Below are 25,319 nucleotides of genomic sequence, written 5' to 3' on the forward strand. Positions count from 1 at the left end.
TCTTCAGATTAGCCTTGACGTCGGTAGCCCTGCCCCCTGGTAAACAATGTATGATTCTTTTCAAGTCTAATATTGTGGGTAATGGAGTCGCCAATAACTAGGGTTTTCAATTTGTCAGAGCTAATGGTGGGAGGCTTCGGCAGCTCAGACCCCGTAACAGGTGGAGGAGAGAGCTGAGAAGCCTCAGCCTCTGACTCCGACTCATTGCTTTGTGGCGAAAACCAGTTGAAAGTTTCTATCGGCTGAATGATCGACACCGATTGAGCGTGCCGACAATATTTATTTCCAGAAGCTGTGGGGACTGCAGGGGGATTAACACTACCTGTATTTATTGGTGGCACAGATGAGAGTTTGATGAAATACTTAAAAGTAAAAAGCAAAAAAAGTTTGGCAGGTAGCCAAGTAGCAACAAACGGTACAGCAGTATGGAGACAATGCGGAAGTGTGTTCCATCACTTAATAAATCCCACCTGCTGCGCCTCGCATTATTTGACCGTTCTTAAGAGGATTGTCGGCACACGCCAAATTGAAACCAGATACAGCATGGAGATCCTCGGCTGTTTAATCGAGTTCTGTTATTCTTGGCACGGACAACGAGGAGGGGAGCCACAGCCTCAACAAACACAAAGCAAAATCACTCACTGCCTTGCCTTCAACCCAACCAGTAATATCCCAAAGCCCTGTAGCGCCCCTCTTTCTCCTCTCATTCAGATCCTCTGTGTGCTAAAGCAACTCCTAGTAATGACTGTCCTTAATCTGTCAAATTTGAATTTCAAACACCGCCATCCACTTTAATGGTCTTGTACACTGATATCAATACCAATGAGGGCTTTTAAATTGTCCCGCTTATTAGCAATTTGGTCCAAAGAGCGGATTTTCTTGGACTGTGTTGTGAGGGCATGATGTCATGACAGACCCAGGCCGTCCCTGGGATGGAGAAGTCATGCTGGGATGCTGAGATCATAATGGGATCCCCAGACACCCTGACATCCCAGCAGCACACCTAGGGCCAGTGTGTTTAAATGGGGTTGAAATCAGCCTTGGCCTGCATGCCCCTGGGTTAAACAACAGAACAGAGCTCTTCCTAGTCTGCCTGTATAACAGCAGAGAGCAGAGCCTTGGAGAGGACCCCAGTATGGCTTAACTTGACACCACTAGAAAGATGCCAGAGACATCTGGACCCCCCCCCCAGCCTGCCGCTCCCTCAGGCTGGGCACATACGTGTGTGTGTGATGTCTGAGTGAGGGGCCCTGCAAAGCAAATGGGGGGAGATGGGTGGACAGGAAAGCCCTGTTTCCATGGGAGATTAAGGATAGGGGCAGGGACGATTTTGAATATCTAGCCCCAAACACAGCTGTTACACAGAGCCAGCGAAGGAGAATAGGAGACCACTTACTGTTCGCCGCCCAGAGTTTGACAGGGTTTACAACTCATGTTCACTTACGGTCGCTGACAAACAATGAGACTATTGAACGGATCCCTTTTACCTAGATTTTCATGACTCATCCATAATCTCTCTATTTACACACAGAGATAGCTAGGATTATCACTTCCGTCTCAGTGGTTAGCCTAGGTCACAGGCAGGACATTTTTATTTTTTTATGATAAAAAAAATATAGTACTCTTTATATAGCCTCACTGTCATTCAGTAAACTGAAATAACATATCCACATGGAGTTTACACACTGCACCAAATACTGTATATGATACAGTATTTGTTTGTTTTCAGAATAGTTTCATCTTATTTTGGTCCTATTCTCGTTCCAGGTTGATGACTCCAGAAGCGCCCGCTAAAGCCAAGTTCCTCACACTGGGCTCCAAGTTCCGCTACAGTGGGCGGACCCAGGCCCAAACACGACAGGCCAGCACCCTCATCGACAGGCCGGCACCCTACTTTGAGCGCACCTCCAGCAAGCGCATCTCACGAAGCCTGGATGGAGGTAGGCAGTGGCACTAGACAACACACACACAGTTGGGATTTGGGTTGATGTGTTGTTATGCCCAGTGCCCACTACCTTGGACTATGGGCAGCGCTGGTATTCTGGTAATGAGTACAGTATGAGTCAGTTAGCTGTCTCTGCAGGCGAGGAGATGAGTGTTACTCAGTGGAGCATAGCCTCTGATCCTGGCCTACACTAGCAGCAGGTCTCTTTGTGATCATGAGAGGGTTCTCATTCAGTCAGCTTAGTGCAGACAACATAGGGGGGCCGTCACAGAACCACAGGCTACCTCAGCCTTGCCATCAAAGAGACATTTAGATAAACTGCTGAAGAAACACTCCCAAAACAGCAAGCAAGAGAAGTAGAGAAAGTAACAAAGGACCCGCAGGATCAGAGGAAAACCATTACCGTGAGATGTACAGAAACGGCCCCGTTCAGATGTCACACGGAACAACGCTCATCAACATGCCTCAGCATGCATTCTGTTCCCCCGCCAACCATTAAAGTTTAGAGGGAACAAACCACTATCCTCCTAGTTTTAGTCAGCTCAAACTGTCTGGTGAGCTGAACTATGCTGGTCTTGCATTTAGTCAAACATGTTACAATGACTGGGGATGAACATTCCTATAGCCTACTATGAGGCTATTTCTCTCTTCCAAGTGTTTTTGGAAGAACCATTTTGCAGTGTCCTGTACAACGTCAGCCAGTGTTTAGCTGTAGGCATGACATATTCCCTCACTGTCATTGCTATTGGCTATATACAGGAAATGGCTCCAACATCTGTTTCCCTTTGTTGGAACTTTGGGAAGGACTGTGGGTGAAACTTGACTCATTCTTCTTGACCAGGGGATTTCAATGTGTTTCTATGGCTAGACCCGGGCTGTATACATTACATTGTACATTTAACATGGGAAAGAAACAGTGGCACTAAAACGTTAACAAGCATGAAGGATGTTCTCAGGCCAAGGCCCTTGTGAATTTGTAAGCCTATGTTCCACCATAAAAGCATTCTAGAAATTGCTCTGAGCAAAACCTAGTGTCTTTGCGTGACATGGGGAATTAGACTAAATTACAGTAATACTGGACTGGCCCGGCTGCTATGCAGATTAAATGCAGGTGATGGTGTAGCTGAAAGTGAAGTAGTAATTAAATGGCGAAGCTTGAAAATGTACAGTGCCTCTTCTGACAAAGATTAGTGTGTTATATTGACTGTTCAGTTTTTTGCTTCCAACGTCAGCAGCACAAATCTAGGAGGAGAATCCTAGATGAACATGAGTCACCAAAGGAATGCTGATCTCCATACTTTACGTTGCCATGAATAGCCTACAATAACATTTAGCAAGATGAGGGCTTTCGCCTTTCTTCCCCCTCTGTCTAGCTTGTAAACTAGGATAACTCAATCAAATACCCCATGTGTACTATGGCCGGGCCATTCATTATTAAAGGGTTACTCGACTCAATCCAGCTGTGGGCTAACCTGGCCTGCTCTGGAATCCCTTTTCTTTGCTTCCTCACTCCTTCTTTCCCCTCCTGTATGTAGGGCCTCTCTGAGCCTCTTGATCATTCATCAGCCCAATGCAGTGTACTATTAATTCCCTCGCCTTCCTCTGTAGTAGAGGCATAAATAAGAAGAGGGCGGGAGGGAACCATTTTGTTTTCCGTCTGGCAAGCCGTGGAGACTTCGCTCTCTCTGCTCTGGCCCCTGACTAGGCCCCCTAGAGCTTCAGATACAGTCACAGCAGGTGTGAGACTGGGACTCTGAATGAGACGGGGCTTGCTGAGGAGAATTTGGTCCTGGTCTCTGGATAAATCCCTCCCTCCCCTCCCAACACATGGCACAACAATACAGGGAGTGGCGGCAGTGCTGTGGGTGGCATGGTCAGTTACTGATGATATCAGGTTCCATATCAAACCCTTACTACTAAACCTCAAGAATCCATGACTACACCACACCGCTGTGTGTGTTGGCACTGCTAAATACACTACTGTACACTACGGCTAGCATGACATGTCAATCATTACTGTAGTTTCACATAGACCGAGCATTTAGCCAAAGAACTGATCCTGTGTAATTTCTCTAACCTCTTTCCATCTGAATAGCTATTGGACATAGGCATTTGCTATACCAAAACAAATAGCCATGACTGGTATGTACTATGAATCCATGCAATTATGGTCTTATCTCCTCCACAATAGGCGGTTACATTTTATTTGTATTTTTTTCATATGGTCCAGATTAAACTGTGCTCTGGGGTTAGAGCGCCCTCTGCTGGCCAGGCGTTGACATTAGCATGATGTGCTGAATTGTGCATAAATGAATGGAGAATATTAATGTTATATAAAGCTTGGATATGTGTCGTCTTGTCTGTGCCCCTTCAGCTCCAGTGATCAACGTGATCGAGGCCCAGGACTCGGCCCCCACCCCTGTGGGGAACGGCAGGGAGCCTGGCCTGGAACTCTCCTCTGACTCCTCCAAGGTGAGAGAGGAGGGAACGGGATGATTTAACTCAATCTCTTGTCTTTCAAGGAAGAACCAAACATCAGACATCCTGTTGTTGAATTGGAAATGAGTAGTCTGTCTGACTAATGCCTAATGATTTTGTCTCAAAGAAACTCAATTCATTGTCTACTGTCTAGCTTAGGATGGGAGGGAGCTTCTTGTTCTGTTTGTTAGATTTATTGACTTAATCTTGGTTTTGTCACCCCCCTACTGTAGCACTGTGGAGTTGAATTAGCCAGAGATATAGGATGACATTCTGAACTGTCTGAACTTGCTCGGCGAATGTTGTCCTGCCATGGTCAGGGAAGATTTCTGGTTCTCTGGGGGGTTTACCTAGAAGTAAAAATTAAGGGGACAGGGCTTAAAAGTAATAGTTTTGAATTCAAATTGAATGAGAACAACCGGAGTATAACTGTGCTGTATCTCTAACTCAATCACAAAGACCTTCCTGTTTTTGAGTTCCTTTAGATTCTTCCCCTTCCTGTCATCTACTCTGACTTCTCTCTGCATCTGTCCACTAGTGTTCTCAGTTCTGATCCTGTTCTTGTAGAATGAGCTTGACCCTCCTCCCCCAGCTCCTCCCCCTGACCTTTGACCCCTGACCTCTCACTGCCCCCACTACGTGACCTCTTGTCTGCACCCGTGTTACTCTGCTGCACCCCTGACCTGACACGTCTCACTAATGGTGTTTCTTTCTCCCCTCTTTTCCTGCGCACACTTTCCTCGTACCGTTTTATCATTTTTCACACACATTTGTTTCTTCTTCTCTTGGTTGTGATTATTGCTTGTGTTTTTCCTCCTCACCGCTTCCTTCCCCGCATGGTGTCTACATGTGGCCTTCTTTCTCTTTCTCTTTCTCTGTATGGGGGAAACAACGGGTTAATCAGTCAATCTTCATGTTCCCCCTGTCCTTATCCTCCTCCAACTCATCCCTCCCTCCCATCCTGGACACCATCTCTGAGCTAGACGTTCTGTCTGACATCTCGGAGGACGACCCCCTGTCCTGGGGCCAGCTAGATGGGGACGGGGACTACCCGGGTATTTGGGATCCTGATTTTACCCCCCAGCAGCATGCAGACAGTTTGGCTGCAACAGGGCACTACCATCACCAGCCTCTAGAAGCCTTTCCTCCTCCCTCCCCCCTGGCCTGTAGCTCAGAGCCCCAGGAAGGGTCACCCGTCCAGGCCAAGGATGCGGCTCAGTCCAGTCTGGGTTTCTCCCTGCTGGGGATGTTGATGGGCCTGGGCCTCCTGCCCTTCTCTCTGCTGGACGAGGATGGCTACCTCTGCTTTCCCAGCCTGCCCCAGGACTGTGCTGCCTGCTTGATCCCCTCAGGGCTGCAGCGCTACCTGCCCCTCTCCTCCCCCTCCCTGGTGCCCTCATTCATGTTCATCTTGGCTTTGCTGCTGTCTGCCTCCCAATCCCTGGCTCTGGCCTTCCTCCTGCCCCTGGCCCTGGCCCTGTCGCTCTGCTACCTGGAGCATAAGGCACCTGTCCCCGCTCATGCCTCTGTGGCCACACCCTGCTCAGATACACACACCGACACACACACTTCCCTGCTGCAGGAAGAGCTGTGTGACCCCGCTGCCTAAATGTCACCATCTCACCACCCCCCTGCTTCTGTCAGCTCCTCCCACCCCTCACCGTAGCCAGCACGTGTTTGTTCTGCACTCCCTCCATCCCCATTACGTTTCACTCTCCCTTTTCCTTTCTTAAAACCCTTGATTTTCTGTATAAAATGACTAAATAGAATTTAAATCTTTCGCTATTCTTTAGAGATCTTAAATGAGTTCTTAAGAACTAATCACACTTATTGTACCAGTATTGGCTGCTCTGTCATAAAAATAATTTAAACCTTTTTAGTCCAAAATGATATTTCTTAATCCTGTGTCCCCATCTGTTTGGCTGTAAATGCCTTAGTCATAAACAGGTAGATTAACAGTGTGTATATATAGCTCTTTTTTCAAGTTAGTTTTGCCCTATAAGGACGTCATTGCCTGTTGCACCCCCTGTCCCGTTCAGTGTTATTAGTCGCCATTTAGTACACCAGAGTTTCTGACATTTAGTACACCAGAGTTTCTGACATTTAGGCAACAATAAGAAACATAAAGTAGGTAATGACAGATGATGCAAAACAGTTGAATCAGCTCTACACAGAAAAATGACCAGTATCCCGAGGCCAGCATGTGCATCGCCCCCATCTCATGTCTCACTCTCATGTGGGCAGAGCCTGGGCGCTCCTCCCTCTGTCACATGGCATGGCACCGTTAGGTGGTGCTGCTGGGAATCAGGCTTTCTCATCATCCATTTCACTTTTTCTTTTCCCCGACAAAAAAAACATTCCCACTACAAAAACCACGCAGGTAGAGGAGGAGCCTAGCGAAGGGGCGGCGGCCACACCTACTGAAGGCACTGAGGTCTGTGAGGGCAGTGGGCATTTTTACCATCATACTGCACCTTTTAAGATTATTTGTAATACAGTGTATATACACGGAGCTCTGGGCAGTGCAGGTATCAAACTAACATGTCCTTTTCTCCTGGGTGCTCACAGATGAAAAGAGATGAGCCAGACTCCTCCCAGCAGGTTGATTGATTAACTGTGATTGGTTGTTTGATGGTGAATTTGTCAATAGATCATCTGGGCTTTTTTACATCTTTCGCTGCTCTTTATTTTGTAACCTGCGTTTCACTTATCCTGCAGGAATGTATGCTTTGTTTTTGGTTTCTTTGTGCTGCTGCCACTGTGATCTGTGACGTGTATGGTTTTTCTCAACACACTGCTGTTCAACCACACGCCACCACAGCTGAACATGCTGAGGATAGGACATTGTTCTGGATAGGACATTGTTCTGGATAGGCTTGCCTTAGCTGCAGCATTCTACGGATTAACACCCAAATAAGCTCTACCTTGTGAGGAGTAAATATTCTCTATCTGTACAGTATTCTAGTTAATCACTACACAGCTAAGGTGACGTGTGGTTTAGACAGGGCCCATCCTGGTCTGCCCTGACCAGTAGTGGACGTCCAGTGTAGTTCTGTCCCAGTCTCCACAGCCTCTGCTCTGAAGTGGAACTGTCCTGACTGCACAGGTTCTCACCTCTGGGCGCTTGGGCATTTTATTTCCTTTTTTTATGTATTTTTCACAAATGCGTCTTCATTTTTTGATTCCACAGAGCGGAAAGTTGAGAGTGCAGGGGGAAAATATATATGTCAGACATAGCAATTTAATGTTGGAGGTTGGTATGACTGTGATAACTATTGGCCCGTAACTAAAGGGAATCAAAGCCCAAGCCTGTGTCCTTTCTCTTGGCTCTTGTCCCAGGCTGTCTTCTCCAGTCTACCTTTCACTCTCAGGCTCTGTGTATCTCTGTGTGTGTGTTTGAACACCATTGCATGATTTTGCATGTGGGATGGGGTGCATGTCTGACCAAACAGGGTTTGTGGTTTATTGGGGCGACGGGGAGCGCTGATGAACGCTCAACCTCTCCTGTTATTGATTTGAAAATTGTTTTGGATATTTAGTATTTTCCGGTGATGTGTTTTTAACAGGACTAATGTTTCCCTAACCCAATAAGGGATTTTCCTGCTCTGGTTTGCTTGATTTGAGTTGTGAATTTGTAATGGTGTGATAACAAACTAAACCTACCCAGAGTGTTCTCTAATCTCACACATTAGAAACGTGGAACTGTCATTAGTGCCCTTTAAAATCGTGTAATTACCAGAATGTCTTTTTACAAAATGGTCTGTAGTGTCGGGAAACGGTTTGGCCTATTATTATGACCCTCTATGGAAAGATGAGACTCTCACGAACACGATTGTGTCTTGGGGCTCGTCTGAAGTCGGCACAGCCGATCTGCCAACATTGGTCTGTAGCGTCTGAACAGTTTGAGCAACAACTACCATGTGGAAAGGTGAGACTCTCACAAACACGCCCACAGGCCTGACAAGACTTGTCTGAATATCCTTCGATACTAGTTGAAAACATTTATGGAAGTACAGTACCAGTCAAAAGTTTGGACATACCTACTCATTCAAGGGTTTTTCTTTATTTTTACTATTTTCTACATTGTGGAATAATAGTGAAGACCTCAAAACTATGAAATAACACATGGAATCATGTAACCAAAAAAGTGTTAAAGAAATCACATCTATTTTAGATTCTTCAAAGTAGCCACCCTTTGCCTTGATGACAGCTTTGCACACTCTTGGCATTCTCTCAACCAGCTTCATGAGGAATGCTTTTCCAACAGTCTTGAAGGAGTTCACAAACACATATATGTTGAGCACTTGTTGGCTGCTTTTCCTTCACTCTGCAGTCCAACTCATCCAAAACCATCAATTGGGTTGAGCTTGGGTGATTGTGGAGGCCAGGTCATCTGATGCAGCATTCCATCACTCCTTGGTCAAATAGCTCTTACACAGCCTGGAGGTGTGTTGGGTCATTGTCCTGTTGAAAAACAAATGATATTCCAACTAAGCGCAAACCAGATGGGATGGTGTATTGCTGCAGAATGATGTGGTAGCCCTGCTGGTTAAGTGTGCCTTGAATTCTAAATAAATCACAGTGTCACCAGCAAAGCACCATCACACCACCACCTCAATGCTTCAGTGGGAACCACACATACGGAAATCATCCGTTTACCTAATCGATGTTTCGAAAAAACACGGCGGTTGGAACCAAAAATGTCAAATTTGGAGTCATCAGACCAAAGGACAGATTTCCACCGGTCTAATGTCCATTGCTCATGTTTCTTGGCCCAAGCAAGTCTCTTCTTCTTATCGGTGTCCTTTAGTAATGGTTTCTTTGAAGCAATTAGACCATGAAGGCCTAATTCACTCAATCTCCTCTGAAAGGGAAAAGGGGATACCTACTCAGTTGTACAACTGAATGCGTTCAACTTCCGCATTTAACCCAACCCCTCTGAATCAGACAGTTGATGTGTGTGTTACTTGACCCTGTGAAGCATTTATTTGGGCTGCAATTTCTGAGGCTGGTACCTCTAATGAACTTATCCTCTGCAGCAGAGGTAACTCTGGGTCTTCCTTTCCTGTGGCGGTCCTCATGAGAGCCAGTTTCATCATAGCGCTTTTTGCGACTGCACTTGAAGAAACTTCTTTACATTTTCCAGATTGACTGACCATGTCTTAAAGTTATGGTCTGTTGTTTCTCTTGGCTTATTTGAGTTGCTCTTTCCATAATATGGACTTGGTCTTTTACCAAATAGGGATATCTTCTGTATATCACCCCTACCTTGTCACAACACAACTAATTGGCTCAAATGCATTAAGAATGAAAGAAATTCCACAAATTAACTTTTAACAAGGCACACCCGTTAATTGAAATGTATTCCAGATGACTACCTCATGAAGCTGGTTGAGAGAATCCCAACAGTGTGCAAAGCTGTCATCAAGGCAAAGGGTGGCTACTTTGAAGAATCTCAAATATAAAATATATTTTGATTTAACACTTGGTTACTTTTTGAATTCTTCACTATTATTCTACAATGTAGAAAATAGTAAAAATAAAGAAAAATCCTAGAATGAGTAAATGTGTGAACTTTTGATTGGGTACTGTATATATGGCGAGTGTTTTGTGGCCAAAAATAAGGGGTAAGTGTGTGTGCACTTATTTTGTTTCCTGATCTTTCAAATCTCTCAGATATACAGTACTGTTCTACAATGTAGAACATAGTAAAAAATAAAGAAAAACCCTTGAATGAGGTGTGCCCAAACGTTTGACTGGTACTGTAGGACACACTTCCTTTAGTCCCCAGAATAGATCTATCTGTTCCATGTATGTAATGAATGTTATTCAATTTAGTTTGTATGGGCTAATGGCAATAAGGCCAAAATACATTTGATCCCTTGAGGGGTCTACAAATTCTAAATCAAATGATCCTTGGTGTGACCTTGAAACATTTCTGTATAGCTTACAGGGCTTAGACTGTTATGGCTTAAATGGCACTTACTATATGACCTTGAGATCAGAAGATTGGAGAAATTTACTTAATAATTGACTCAACTCGTGGTGAGAATTGTAGATGATGAAACCAGCTTTTCAACCTTTCTGGAGTATGTTAAGTGGAAATAAGAATGATATAATTGTATGTATAGTGAAGCCGCCCCCATGTCACTTATCGCCATGGCAACAGCAGGTGCCTATGCGATGTATAATTTTACACCTGCAGACTTGTGTGACAACAAGACTAACACAGGTCAAAGTCAAGCCCTTGTTCAACTATCTCATAAAGGGAAAATGTATCCCTCTGGTTGGGTTCCACTGGCAGTTCCACGTTTTGATGTTCAGGTGTACTACTGAATTAAAGGGTTTAAACTCATAACGAAGCCTCGCCTCACTGATCCCTCTCTCATCACAACCCTTGATCAGTGTGGATGTTTTCTACATCCTCCTCTCTAAAAAGGGTCACAACAAGTTAAACCCAGAGTGCTTTCAATTCGATATTGTTATCTGATAATTAGATTGATGTCTCATTTGGGAGAGTGCGTGACCATTTGACAATAATACCCTGTACATTCTGTGGAGTGATATCGCCTCCTGGTGGCTCCTTGGGAAATGCACTCTTTACTCTGCGCTAGGTCTAAAACGGTTCACCTGTACACACACTAAAACTAACCATAAACGGCCATACACACACTAAAACTAACCATAAACGGGCAGTCAGTGAGGCTTGGCATCCATCTTGTTACTATCATGGTTTACAGACTAATGTACCTGTTGTCCGTTGTTCCCCCACCACCATGTTGTCCTCTCCACCACCATGTTGTCCTCTCCACCACCATGTTGTCCTCTCCACCACCATGTTGTCCTCTCCACCACCATGGCGTCCTCTCCCCCACCATGGCTGTGTGTGGCATCCTCCTGACACCGCTAGGACCTGGATAAGACTCAGGAGGATGTTTTGAAACATCAGGCTAGCACTAGCGAGTTAAAGCGCAGTTTTATGGAGGCCACCCCTGAGACGCGTCCCAGTCAATGGGAAAAGCGCCTCACTGCCAGCCCGGCTACCAGCCTGCGTCTGCAGGCCCAAGGGGTACGTGTCCAGCCGTGTCCTCCTGTCCCACCAGCCTGCCTGCATGTCCTCTACTCTCCTCCCTGTTTCCACCTCTCTCTGATCTGTCTCTAGTCTGCAGGGAGGCCCTGGCTCCAACCTCTGTTCCCTGGTTCTGACTCTCTCTGTTTGATTGATGTGACAGTTGGATATAGAAGTATCACACCTTTTCCCTCTTCCCCCTTCTCCCTGTGTTCCTAATTCCACTAACACTTTGTTTTTTGTAGCTACACATGTCACAATGCACCAACCAATGTTCTTTTGCGCTTTATTTTCTGTGTTCACAATTTTCTCAGCCTCTTTCTTATGTTTTGAAGTTACACTGAACATAAGGGTATATTTGCACTACTGTTGAAAATTCCTTTCTTTCTAAACTTTAATTTTCACTGCTCTATTATTTAAAAATGGCATGATTCATTCATGTGCATCGGTGTAACCGCTCCTCCTCCTTTCAGCTGGACAAGCCTCACTTTTGATTTCCTACTTCGTGTCTCCTCTTGTGATTTCCCACCCTGTGTTTCAGACCTGTGTTTGACTGTTGCGTGACGTACTGCATGCCTCTTGTCACTCTGTCTACACCCAACAAGCAGGTGATAGTGTTCACACACAGGCCTTGGGCCACGTCCTGGACCTGTGTGATAAACAGTGTGTGTGCCATGTCTTTGTGTTACAGATGTGCTGCCTCATTCCTAGAACACAAACCTCCATTATCCCTGTCTCCCTCTTTGTTTCACAGCTGAAAGCTTCTACTGTGGCACCTTTTCCAGCTTTCCTCTCTCCAGTTTCTCTGATGTCAATCTGCCACCCATAGCCACTAAAGTTTTAAGGGCACTTCTATGTCTTCTGTTGTGTTTTTTGAACTGTGTGGATTAGCTTGTGAAAGTTACAACTCGTCTTATCTCCATAAATGTGTTTGTCCAGCGTCTAACTCTGACCTCTTTGCTTTGTCATTCTCTAACCCGCTTAGAGGAAATTACCTCCATTTTATTCAGTAAATTTGCCTGCGAGTCTGGTCTGGTAGACCCTGGCTGTAGCACCATTAAGAGAGCAGCAGAGGGCGCTGGCGCTGTATTCTCTAGCCCAATGGCCTCAGCTTCACTCACTGCCCAGGTGATCCTCAGTACAGATCAAATAAAACCATGCGACAACTAATGTATTGTCCATTGTTCCTTCTCTCTGCTGCTGTAGCAAGTTCATGACCAGTCCAGACCACCACACAAAATCAAAGTGATGGCTGAATTTAGTGTATACACATTATTGTGACAAGATGTGTCATTAGCTTGGCAATGCACAATATGATGCAAATATAATTATTTGCAGATTACCTAATTTTGTACACAAGCTGTAAGAGTGCAAAAAAGGCTGGCCATAAACTTTAATATTTTCTTGACATTTAATTATCTTCTGTCATTCGCCTCTTCTTGTTCTGAATGTTTGTGTTCGGACTTCTTTAAGTGCTCTGAGTGTTACTACACTATGTGTTTATATAGAACTGTTAAAAGTTCCCTTACAGATGGGTAATGAGATGGTAATGTTTGTGCATGGCAGAGTCTCTCCCTCCTAACCCGCTCAGAGGGGAACCTGTACAGTGCTATAGTAGCTAACCCTAGTGATTCCTGATGCCATGCTGATGTGTGAGTGACCGTTGCCTTTGTTCCACAGAGGAGCCCCCCACCCACAACCCAGGATCCTCTCCCTGACCTCACAGTGGACACGGTCTCTAAGGTGGTCCCCCCCCCCCCATCTAACACACCCACCTTCTGCTTTCTCTCCCCCACACATATTCTTAACTGCCAGCTCATCGGTTGTTTTATTCCAGACATCTCTTCTTCCATCCATCCATATCTCTCTGTTTGCTGGTTGCCATTACGCTGGCTGTTCTTCATCTGTTGCCATTTCCATCCCTCCTTATGTTTGTTGCGTTGTATTTTTTTAGTTGGTGGTGTTGTCCATTGTTGGGTTGTGTGGTCATCTTTTATTTTTTTCTCTCTTCCGTTTGTTGTTTTTGTTCTCTGGTTTAGAGTTCAGATGACAAAGAGAAATCAGACAAGACAACGTTGCAGGCAGCAGAGGTTGAGATAGAAGAGACAGTAGTTGTCGAGGAGATCAGGGTGGCACCCAAAGGCTCCGTCATCATCACCACCCCCGAGGTGGTGGTCACCCCTGTCGCCATGGAGACAGAGGTCGAGAAGCCCAAAGAGGATGTGATGGAGGAAGTGATAGAGGAAGTGAAGGAAGAAGTTAATGAGGAGCAGAAGAGGCCTGTGAGCGTGTCCTCGGACAGCCACAGTGAGAGCGAGGAGGAGGCAGGGGAGTACCACTCCCAGGTCACTGTCAGCGCCTCAGTAGACCAGATCAAAGAAGAGCCTGAGGAAGAGGAGGAGGAGGAGGAAGCGGAAGACCATGAAGAACCAGAGCAAGTCGCAGAGCCCGAACCACTCCCAGAGGTTAAGGTAGAGGCCATGCCTTCCCCTGCAGTAGTGGAAGAAACCCCTATGGCAGAGCCAGAGACGGCCCTTGTGGCCGATGCCCTCGCCGAGGAGGAGAGCACCGAGGACATCCTGGTTACCCCCGACGAGGCCCTTAACGGGCATGCTGAGGACCAGTCTGCCCTGGTGGCTGTGGAAGAAGAAGAAGAAGAAGAGGAGGAGCCCAGAATCAACGGGGACGCGTCTCACGCTGAGACGGAGCGCATTCCTCAGGTTATTTGTTGCTCTGAGGTAAATGAATGACTGCGGCCTCACAGAGCTGCGTAGTACTGAGCCGTGCACACTTCTGACCTTCACCTCCCCTCCTACCTACCTACTACATACCTAGCTTACCTACTGTACCTACACACCTACCTGCTGCCTCTGTCTGTCCGTGCTTCTCTCGCTTAGCACCTGAGCGTCATAGCAATGGGCAGCTATCTGAAGGCCTTTCACTTGCACAGCGGTCGCTTGGGCTATTTTTCGAAGCAAGTTGAATGTTGATAAGTGATAATCGTAAGAAATAATGGCTAATATCCCCCAGCAGCAGCACCAGCCATTGTGGATCTGTGCCAAAGTGCTGCCCTCCTCTACTGTCAATCTGCACCCCCCGGACTACTTCACTGTAATCATTACCAAATCAGTGCAGCACGTTTCTGTTGGGGTTTTATTTTGACTCTGCGTACTGTGTCCCTTCATACATTATACATACTGTGAGCACTGTATTGGTCGGCCCTATGTTTGAACGCACTGGCAGAAATGGAGCTGAGAATTGCATGGTAATGAAGGTGTTGTTGTGCACTGCATGTTGTGTTTGTGTTACAGCAGGTGGATTGTGTCTCCTCCTCTGTATAGGGTCTTTATCTGTAAGTGCTTGGGTGAGATGCGTTATTGCTTGGTCGTTGGCATTAATTGGGTTTAGTCACCAACGTGACTGTCTTCAAGGACTCGTCCTCCCAACCACTTAAATGTCACAATGTTCATTTGTGGGCACGTCAATGTATGTCTGTGTCAAGCTGTTGGTAGCCTGTGGCAAAGATCAAAGCAAAAATGCATCGTACAATTACAAAAACCTCTGTATATTATTTGCCTTTTTTGCATTTTCAGTTGGTAACTTAGCTGGCATGCGCTTTGTTGCATGGTTACGCCGAAGAGATTGTAGTTTATAGTTCTGAGTTTTTGTAAAGTTCATTTGCAGCCTTTGCAATAGTTCTGTTCCTTCTACTTTAGCGTTTGTGCTGTTTTTGCCTTGCCTTTGCATGTGGTATTTGGGTAGTGAAGTGGACCAGCATGGAGTGTGTGTGTCTGTCCTGACTATCTCCCTCCTTGCCCCCAAGCCACCTGTGGTGAAGACCGAGATGGTGACCATCTCAGACACGTTTGCGGCCCAAAAGACTGAGATTGCCACTAAGGAGGTTCCCATCGTGCACACAGAGACAAAGACCATCACTTATGAGGCTGCACAGGTAAGACCACTCTTTAGATAGATAGACAACCACCGCTATATAGCTAGTGTTCAGCAGGGTAACATGATGCTCAACCTGGCTCTGTTTGTTCTCCAGCTGGACGGCAGTGGAGACGGTGAACCAGGCATTCTCATGACCGCCCAAACCATTACCTCTGAGTCGCTGTGCACCACCACCACCACACACATCACCAAGGTAAACACACCACAAAGTTAACCACACACACACACACACACATCACCACGGTTACGACACACTTCACCATGGCAATGACACACTTCACCATGGCAACCACACACGTTGCCATGGTAACCTCCAAGCCGTATCGGTCACCATGGTAACGGCCCGGCTCTCCCTGGTCCATTGTGTAAACACCATGGTATGAAAACTGTTGCAGGGAGGACTGGATTCCCATCTGGCAGCATTATTCAGTGTAATCTGTGTGCAAATGAAGAGCAGCCTGCTCTGTAGTGTCGATGCTTGGGGCTGTGACTGGCACCTACCCAGCCCAGGCATCATTCCTCTGTTGTGACTTGATGCCGACTCCTAGATGCCAAGCGCCTGGCTTAAGCAGACACCTGACAGCAGCTGCACTGCTGGACAGTGTTACTAGCAGACTGCTGAAGAACTCTGGTTTTCCTCTGCTCTCATTTATACACATAGCTGGGGATGTTTTCTCTTTAATCCTCCCCCCTGGGAGCACACATGTCCAGAAGGAGATACTTCCAAGATTGGAAGATTTGAATTTGATGAAATTCAGCTCAGTGCATAATGTAAGCCTCCTGGTGGATTTGTTGTTTTACTAGTACAATATGTCTGTGCACTTATCCTGAACATCTGGCTGTTTGCAGACATTAAAAGGCGGTCTCTCAGAAACCAGGATCGAGAAGCGCATTGTCATCACCGGAGACTCAGACATCGACCACGATCAGGTGAGCATCAGTCAGTCACACCAATCAAACACGCCCTCTGGTGGGAACCAATTACACAGTACACCACAGCAGCTTGTACTACTGAATGGAAGTTGTCGGCCTAATACATTTGTCACTTTTGTCCATTTAGTGAACATTTTTACTTAATATGGGAATGAAATGAGAATCTGTCATATTTATCTATCCTATGCCATACTACCAACTGCAACCAATAGCTCGCTCATATTGTGTAGTGAATGTATCAGCTGAAAGAGTTGCATCGATTCCTGTTACAAGACCCAGCTCTCTGATTTATTGTGTCAAGAGTTAGTCTTTTACCTCCCTCCGTATGAGAGCGCTGCTGATTTGTTCTGTTCTCTGGTCATTAAACTAAAGAGTACAGCAGACTGATACACTCCATACAGAAGTCCCTGTAGAACGGACAAATATTTACAGCAACATGCGTTTCCACAGTAGAAGGTCACCCCAAAGGGACAAGCAGGGGCAGACTACCAAGTCATGCTTTCCATATCCTCCTCAACCCCTCCCATCATTTGTCCTCTCATTTGATGATTTGCAGATTTTTTTGTTGCCACCACTACTTTTCTCATCTGTGTCCATAGTGCCTCCATTTTGTTTGTTTTCTGTTCCTTTGTGCTCCATTATTTCCGTTAATGCCATCGTCTCCCTTTCCTTTTGGGTGTGTTGTTGCTGGGGCGTGTTGCCACCCTGGATAGGCCTTGGCCCAGGCTATAAAGGAAGCCAAAGAGCAGCACCCTGACATGTCAGTGACCCGGGTGGTGGTCCACAAAGAGACAGAGCTGGCCGAGGAGGGCGAGGACTGAGGCGCCAGGTAAGGCCCAAGGGTGTGGTGATTAGAGGGGTATAGAGTGAGGGAGGCGTCCCTCTGCTCTGACTCTACAGTAGCCCTACAAGCCCAAACAGACAGCACATCAGCTGGAAATAAGTCCCCCACAGGGTGGAACTGTCTGTCTCCTTGTCTTTGAGTTCTTCATCTTCTCTGTTAACTCTCCGGTTGCTGTGTCTGCATTTATGACTGGGCTATTTTGGTATGAAATGTCACAATTCATACAAAATGTCAGAAAACCAAACATCTGCAGATGTATCATTTTGTCTGAGCAAAATATTTTGTTTTACTTGCTTCGCTAACCTTGTGACATCACTGTCTGTATTCTAACAAGCACAGTGCTGGCAGACTGTGGCACCACACTCCACCAGACAGATGACACTTCATACACATTGGAACAGCAGATTAATGACTATGCTAATTAATTGGTGTAAGGGAGGAGAAAACAAATATTCCCTGTAGGTTGTTAGCTTGAAAGCCCTTTACAATAGCTCTTTCATCAGTCACTCAACTTTGTCAACCATTGGACAGGAAACCATTATAATCCATTGAGGTCTAAAAAAGCTTGGATCAAGCCCAGAGAATTGTTTTGAAAACACCTCAATTACTTCAGTCTCAAAGCAGTATCTATGGCTCATCAAATATGAGTCAGAAGTAGGTCCATACAATAGGATAAAATGTACCCACAGCAAAGCAGAGGCTCTGAGCCAATTGATTGGGACAGTGGATCCATGGGTGCTGGGTGGATCATATGCCTTCATTACTTTGGTATTACTCTGTATAAACTAGCTCATTGCTCTGCCTCCACCCTATCCATATAACGGTATATCCACGGGTCGTTTGGCAAGCTCAGACAGCCCATCATGCCAGTTGTCCGATGCACAGCGATTTGTTTACATTACAGTAAAGCTTTGGTTTACAATCCATCTCCATGTGGAGCCTGCTCTGCACTTCAGCAACGCAATAATTGCCAACAGGAAAGTGGACTGATAAAAGTAGTCAATTTATTTCCACTTCAGAGGTGGCCCAGATAGAGCCCCATCCAGAGCCAGCCAGCCCAGCCCAAGCGTTAGTTCTGTGCCTCTCCAGTTCTGCTGAATTGGGGGGAAATGAGCAAGACTGCGGTGGTTGCTGAGAGTAGAGTAACACTTTGATTGGTGAAGCGGCATGTGTAACCTTCTGTGAGAATGCTGCGGCAGCTGTTGTCAGATCATCAAGTGCTTTTGTCTCGCTGTAGTCTCCCTCCTCTCTACCTACCTGGCATGACGTGAGAGATACCTCTCTCATCAAAAGACTTTGAAGCAGGCGATGGAGTACTAGCTGGTTTGGGTTTGCCCCAAGGAGATGGTGGCTTTAAATCCCAGTAGGCAAGTATCTAATGAAAATCAAATTTATGCTGTTTTAGCACTAAAGCTCAGGATTTGGCCACTTTCAGTGAAGCAGATGAATTCTTCCTAATTAAATTAGAAAATAGTAGATATGATCAACTGTATAATCACTGTTAATCAGTGCAAGGCAGTGGCATTACCATACCAAGCTATTTTAGGTTCTATCAAATAGAGCTCTAGACACAGCTTTAAATTACTCCAGTTGGTGGTAGACTCATTCAGGTTGAAGAGAATATTCATCCCTCTCTCCTTGTCTTTCTCAGAGCTGAAGAGCCTGTGAAGTTCATACATGGATGTTTGAGAAACTCCTGTCATCTCCCAAACCGAGGGTCAACCTGGTGAGAAGACAAGGTGAAGACAACCCAGAGGCTGAACTCCTATGTGTCTGTGTGTTTCATCGCACGCCTTCCTTTTTTTATCACTCAGAAGAGAACCACTTAGCTAACATTTGTAGTGCGTTTTTATTCTTGTGCTTTTTGCTAAAAGAAGAAAAAATGGCTATCATTATTAAAACCAGATAGGATTTATCAAGTGGTCATTTTTATTGTTGAGTAGTATTCACATTCCTAGTATGTACAGACAGCTGGTGTTATGAGAAAGTACATTTCAATATCTAGCTTCCTGGATTCATGCATCTTTATGTGGACAGGAAGTAAGACTAGGTGGATATATTAGCTTTGGACCTAGTCTTGTTCCATGTTGTCTTAGAGCCAGATGTTTATCAGTTTTTTTTGGGGGGGGGGGGAAGAAGAGCACATTAATTTAATTGGGGGAGTTTCCAAGGGACCAGCAAAGGGTGAAGCACTGTGTCATTTTGTACATTGCAATACAGTGCCAACACATGTTCTTCTCTATGCAGTCAAAACTGAAGCATTCCATTAAAGTGCAGGTGCTTTTCCAATACCTCCCTCAGAAGAAAAAAAAATGTAAAAAATAAAAAGCTTGGAAACTTTTTGTTTTCTGTGACTTTCTGGCATCATTAATCATAAATATATTTGTAGAATTTTTTTTGTCTTTTAAACTTTTTTTGTATTTATCTGTAAACTGATTTACTGTAGATGTTGAGGTGTTTGCCCCTTTTAAATATTTTTAATATATTTCAGAGGTTTTTTGACAGCTAAAAGAAACACAATTGCCACCATTTTAATATTTTACCTGTAGATAAAAGAGATGGCTGCCTAGTGTTCTCTGCAGTCTGACCAACCCCACCAAACCCAATGACGGCATCAATTAGCTCTTTGTTTATAGCAGATCATCTTAGATATTCAGCAGCTTGAAAATTGTTTTCCCCCTCCACCACAGACACCTAACCCTCTGTGTTACACTGAAATAAACATTTGTTATTCTCTAATTGGATGACTTTGGTTCCTTTTTACACAACACCCTTCAGCAGCCAAACATCTGAGTTCTTGCTTTCATTCTAGTTGAACCACAAAAAACAGACCATCCTCAAAAAAGTTTTCATTGCTTTAGAGGAGGCTCTGATCTTTTTACAGAAGCTCATTGTGGACTTTTGTGTTATGTGACCTATCAACCATAGGGAATTGTCCGAAAAGAACTTGAACAATTCTTAGAAATAATTGAATACTGATGGTACAATAAACAATGATTTTAGTAATAAAATATGCACATTCTCTGCATTCCAACAGTTTGTAAACAGTGATTTTGAATTCCATATTATCCTTTGCAGGTTGTTGCTTCACTCTGTGTCTTAGCTGGTGTTTTACCCATGATCTGGAGGTGGATAGTAATTGTATTCAGCATCTCCATCCCCTGTGCTCTCCATGTGACACTATTGTGCCTGCATGTCCTGTGAGTTCTCAGAGGTCTGTACTGTACCCAGCAGGGGGCCATCCACAGTTCCCCTTCTCAGGTGTACATCCTGTCGTCTCTGCCTGGGTGAGGCCATGTCCCTGGGGTAAGGTGCTGAAGACAACTCTGCCTCTGCTGATTATAAAGGAAGGAGAGTGTGTGTGTGTGTGTGTGGTCACATCCTCTGTCTGTAGCCAGCCATCTTTGAAAGCTGTGAGGTCAGCCCTGCTGAGAGGCAGAGCTCCATCAGTAATACCATCAATAATGAAGTGGAGAAAATATCGACAGGTGACTGAGCCTTTAAGGCCAGCTCCACACTAAGCTTCTTTCCAAAGACTTAGTTCTCTCAGATGGGAACATTTCTCAAAATGGTGTTTTTGTATGTTTGAAAAGTATGACTGTTTCTATGCTAATGCAGCTGTAATTCAGTAATATGCAGCAGGTCAAATCATACCGGGTTTACACAGGCTGGTTGTCCAGTAACAATATGCTACAAGTAAGATGTTACAGATAGTCAATATCTTTATATCATGTAATTGTATATTGTCTAATTTTAGATCACTGACATTGTCCAAAATCACTAATTTGTTAACTATTATTACAGACCGAGCAGAGTGCAGTTTAAGTACCTTCAGCTTCCAGTTCAGGTAAACAATGATCTGTTACAGCAGCAGAATGACAGGCAGGAAGACCCCAACCCACAGCAGCCATCCAGAGACCTCCCAGAGAACCTCTGACAAACACCAAGCTAGACATACTGATGGTGGTGTCTGGTGAGGGTGAGGCCTTTGGCCCTGTGGCACGCTGCTGTAGAAATACCACTTGTGATTTGGACTTTGTTCTGTTTAAACAACCCAGTGATTACTAAGATTTACTACTGCCTAGTTAATAGTTTACCCAGCCCTGGTGCTGGGTGGCCAATCCAGACGTTAACTCCTGTTATCCTGCTATGATGTCATAAACAGTCTCCACTTTGGATAATTATCATTTCTCTGGGAAAGTATGAAGGGTTTGATGGACATGTCTGGTCTGTTGACGTAAACTGGATATTTGAGAGATTGTAATTGGCCGAACAGAGATTTTGAGTGAAGCTGTTGTTGGAAGGTTTTCTGTGTGAATGTCTATTGATTGGTTTGTTTAGTTGTAGTACATGTGATAGAAATAGATTGACTTTGCTATTATACTGATATCTGACTGTTCAAGTCTCTATACTTCTCCCAAACAGTTACTTATTCAGAATACAATTGAAATCAGAATTGCTAACAGATCACTGCCGTTTGTCTTCCAAATCCCCAAGCTATTTCCAGTTGTTTATATATAGGATTTAAATGGATATTGACTTATTATAAACAGGTGATGTTCCCTAACTTTCATTATTGGCACGATAAGCACTGTTTGCTTCGCGAAACAGGCTTTACTCTCCGCTGCGTCTTTGAACTTAATTAATTTCGGCTATCGAATGCTGTCAATATGCGGTGTGTTTCATGAATAAACATGAGATAATGTTCCCTGAACACTAAAGATATAAAGCCTCTGCTTGATATGATTAGAGGAAGGATTTACAACACTTAATGAGCAATTCTGAACCCAATTTACCCCCCCCTGGGATTGCATTTCATTTTCAATAAGGGGTTCAAGATTACAACCAATTGTTCTGTGTAGGAAGAATGTTATACTGCTTCATCTGGCCAAGTAATGTTCAATTCTTTGCCGTTTGGTTATTTACTTATCCAGTTATTCAAATGAGCCTTTGGGGTTACTGCGATTAAAAAGCCTTTTTCTCAATCATCTGCATATAAGGCCCTTTCTGAGGCTCTCGTTTTTGTGGTTTCTTGTTCATTTGCATAGAGTGAGAAATCCATCAGATGAATCTTTGATCTGCTTTGTGTAATTAATCCCTTGACCATAGCAACAACCGTCACCGCTCAGCTATCAGTTTGCGGGACAGACGCTTTGACCGCTAATTTTGACTTCCAACCATCATGATCAATGAATTAGAATGTCTCCTTCTCCCATTTGATCATTAGCTTATTTTGGCAACAAAGACATTTTGCTCTGCCAGGCATCATTGTTTCTTGGGGATTTCTATAGCAACTAAAGATAAAATCAATTTTGATATCATGGATGGTTAGTCCTTGCATCCATTGCTCTGTCTATGAATTTGAGTGTGGCTACATTTCTCCAGACCCATCTCTCAGCTTTTTCCCAAAACAGAGTATCTGCTTTATTTATTCAATTAAGGATTCTAGCTTTAAGGAATTTTCTGTCTCACTTGCTCTCATGTTCTCCGGAGAGGGGATGTGCTTAACATACAATCACTGTGCTTATTATTGGATACAGAGGTAGAATATTCAATGGCATTCAGCATTGTGGGTGGCTTTTCTATGGGTCCTAGGTCTTGCTATATCATACTAAGAGAATACACCTCCAGCTTGACTTTAGACACCATACCTCCGAGATTAGGTGCGGGTGTGATCTCAATTAAATAGAGTAGGCTATAGCCAATGTATACATGGGCGGAGAAGCACGGGACAGGTTATCTTTCCAAGGAAATGTACTTCCTAAATAGGCCTATGATTAGACTATAGTTTACTACATTGCCTAGAAATAGGCCTAAATATTGATCAACAACTATTCTGTCTGAAAATCATCCCACTCCTAAAAGGTAGGCTATACATATAGCTCAAGAGAAAGTGCAAGTCTCTCCAACTCTGCTCTCTTCAAACTACATCTAGCATATTGGCATCACTCTCCTTCTTGGTCAAACAGCCCTTACACAGCCTGGAGGTGTGTTGGGTCATTGTCCTGTTGAAAAATAAACAATAGTCCCACTAAGCCCAAACCAGATGGGATGGCGTATCGCTGAAGACTGTTGTGGTAGCCCTGCTGGTTAAGTGTGCCTTGAGTTCTAAATAGATCAGTTTCACCAGCAAAGCAACATCACACCACCTCCTCTATGCTTTATGGTGGGAACAACACATGTGGAGATCATCCGTTCACCTACTCTGCGTCTCACAAAGACACAGCGGTCTAATGTCCATTGCTTGTGTTTCTTGGCCCAAGCAAGTCGCTTCTTCTTATTGGTGTCCTTTAGTAGTGGTTTCTTTGCAGCAATTCCACCATGAAGGCCTGATTCACGCAGTCTCCTCTGAACAGTTGATGTTGAGATGTGTCTGTTACTCTATGAAGCATTTATTTGGGCTGCAATCTGAGGTGATTTTAACTATAATGAACTTATCCTCTACAGCAGAAGTCACTCTGGGTCTTCCTTTCCTGTGGTGGTCCTCATGAGAGCCAGCTTCATCATAGTGCTTGGTTTTTGCAACTCCACTTGAAGAAATGTTCAAAGTTCTTGACATTTTCTGAATTTGACTGACCTTCATGTCTTAAAGTAATGATGGACTGTTGTTTCTCTTTGCTTATTTGAGCTGTTCTTGCCATAATATTAACTTGGTCTTTTACCAAGTCGGGCTATCTTCTGTGTACCACCCCTACCTTGTCGCAACACAACTGATTGGCACAAACGCATTAGGAAGGAAAGAAATTCCACAAATTAACTTTTAACAAGGCACACCTGTTAATTCAAATGGATTCCAGGTGACTAACTTATGATGCTGGTTGAAAAAATGCCAAGTGTGTGCAAGGCTGTCATCAAGGCAAAGGGTGGCTACTTTGAAGAATCTCAAATATATTTTGATTTGTTGAACACTTTTTTGGTTACTAAAATGATTCCATATGTGTTATTTCATAGTTTTGATGTCTTCACTATTATTCTACAATATAGAAAGTTGTAAAAAAGAAAGAAAAACCCTGGAATGAGTAGGTGTGTCCAAACATTTGACTGGTACTGTATATACAGTATTAATTCCTGTAGATTACACTAGATTTATATTTCATGGTTTGATTCCGCCCGTCAGTGGTAGAAGAGAGTGCCGCATAATCATTGTTTGCTCTTCAAACACTGCTCTACCGTCAAACAGTGCTCTACCGTACGATTTAATGAGCCTGTTTTGTTTTTATGTTGAGCAATGTGAGGTCAACAGGTAATTATTTTTCACAATGATTACACTTTAAAACTAAACTATTACAATGTTCTGCTATACAGTGCCTTCAGAAAGTATTCATACCTCTTTGCTTATTCCACATTTTGTTGTGTTACGACCTGAATTCAACATTTATTTGACACACAATACCCCATAATGACAAAGTGAATATGTTTTTATACATTTTTGCACATTTATTGAACATTTAATACAGAAATGTCTAATTTATAAGTTTTCACACCCCTGAGTCAATACGTGTTAGAATCTCTTGTGGCAGCGATTACAGTTGTTTGTCTTTCTGGGTAAGTCTCTAAAAGCTTTGCACACCTGGATTGTACAATATTTGCACATCATTTTTTTTAAATCGTCAAGCTCTGTCAAGTTGGTCATTGCTAGACAGCCATTTTCAGGTCTTGCCATATTTTTATGCCGATTTTAAGTCAGAACTGTAACTAGGCTACTCAGGAACATTTAATGTCGTCTTGGTAAGCAACTCCAATGTAGATTTGGCCTTGCGTTTTAGGTTATTGTCCTGCTGAAAGGTGAATGTCTGTGTCTGTTGGAATGCAGACTGAACTAGGTTTTCCTCTAGGATTTTGCCTGTGCATATCTCTATTCTGTTTATTTTTATCCCAAAAACTCCCTAGTCCTTGCTGATGACAAGCATACCCATAAAAAGACACAGCCACCAAAATGCTTGAAAATATGAAGTTTGTCGTGGAAAATTGCAAGATTATGTTATATTGCTCGTATTGCATATGTTTATGTGATATACGTGTCTATTAGAATGTATTTCTAATAGACTAGTGTTGGCAGTTGCATTTCTTCCCTCAGCTGGGGCTCAGTCACTTGG

The 25,319-nt window shown here is 44.2% G+C and overlaps 1 protein-coding gene and 1 long non-coding RNA gene across 13 annotated transcripts in view; one reads left to right on the plus strand and one right to left on the minus strand.

The window, feature by feature from the left end:
• LOC115174867 (protein 4.1) overlaps positions 1-19,960 on the plus strand; it is a 104,655-nt gene extending 84,695 nt beyond the window's left edge. For 2 of the 12 annotated variants that reach the window (XM_029733831.1, XM_029733833.1), the window contains exons 11-23: positions 1,768-1,940; positions 4,320-4,417; positions 6,804-6,857; positions 6,992-7,024; positions 7,614-7,676; positions 11,334-11,492; positions 13,173-13,235; positions 13,532-14,230; positions 15,316-15,444; positions 15,541-15,639; positions 16,296-16,376; positions 17,093-17,208; positions 18,875-19,960. In XM_029733831.1, coding sequence (XP_029589691.1) covers positions 1,768-1,940; positions 4,320-4,417; positions 6,804-6,857; positions 6,992-7,024; positions 7,614-7,676; positions 11,334-11,492; positions 13,173-13,235; positions 13,532-14,230; positions 15,316-15,444; positions 15,541-15,639; positions 16,296-16,376; positions 17,093-17,200 — 1,759 coding nt within the window. In that variant the 3' untranslated portion in view covers positions 17,201-17,208; positions 18,875-19,960. Of the gene's footprint in view, positions 1-1,767; positions 1,941-4,319; positions 4,418-6,803; positions 6,858-6,991; positions 7,025-7,613; positions 7,677-11,333; positions 11,493-13,172; positions 13,236-13,531; positions 14,231-15,315; positions 15,445-15,540; positions 15,640-16,295; positions 16,377-17,092; positions 17,209-18,460; positions 18,591-18,874 lie in introns of those variants that run through there. The other 10 variants (XR_003871875.1, XM_029733832.1, XM_029733837.1 and 7 more) reach the window with 10 other exon arrangements.
• On the minus strand, positions 19,347-21,221 carry LOC115174869 (uncharacterized). The gene is made up of 2 exons (XR_003871876.1): positions 21,053-21,221; positions 19,347-20,558 (listed from the first exon to the last, which is right to left on the minus strand). It is a non-coding gene; the product is annotated as an uncharacterized LOC115174869 (long non-coding RNA).
• Positions 21,222-25,319: the final 4,098 nt, after the last annotated feature.

Source organism: Salmo trutta, chromosome 35 (assembly GCF_901001165.1).
Source record: "Salmo trutta chromosome 35, fSalTru1.1, whole genome shotgun sequence".
Taxonomy (NCBI): domain Eukaryota; kingdom Metazoa; phylum Chordata; class Actinopteri; order Salmoniformes; family Salmonidae; genus Salmo; species Salmo trutta.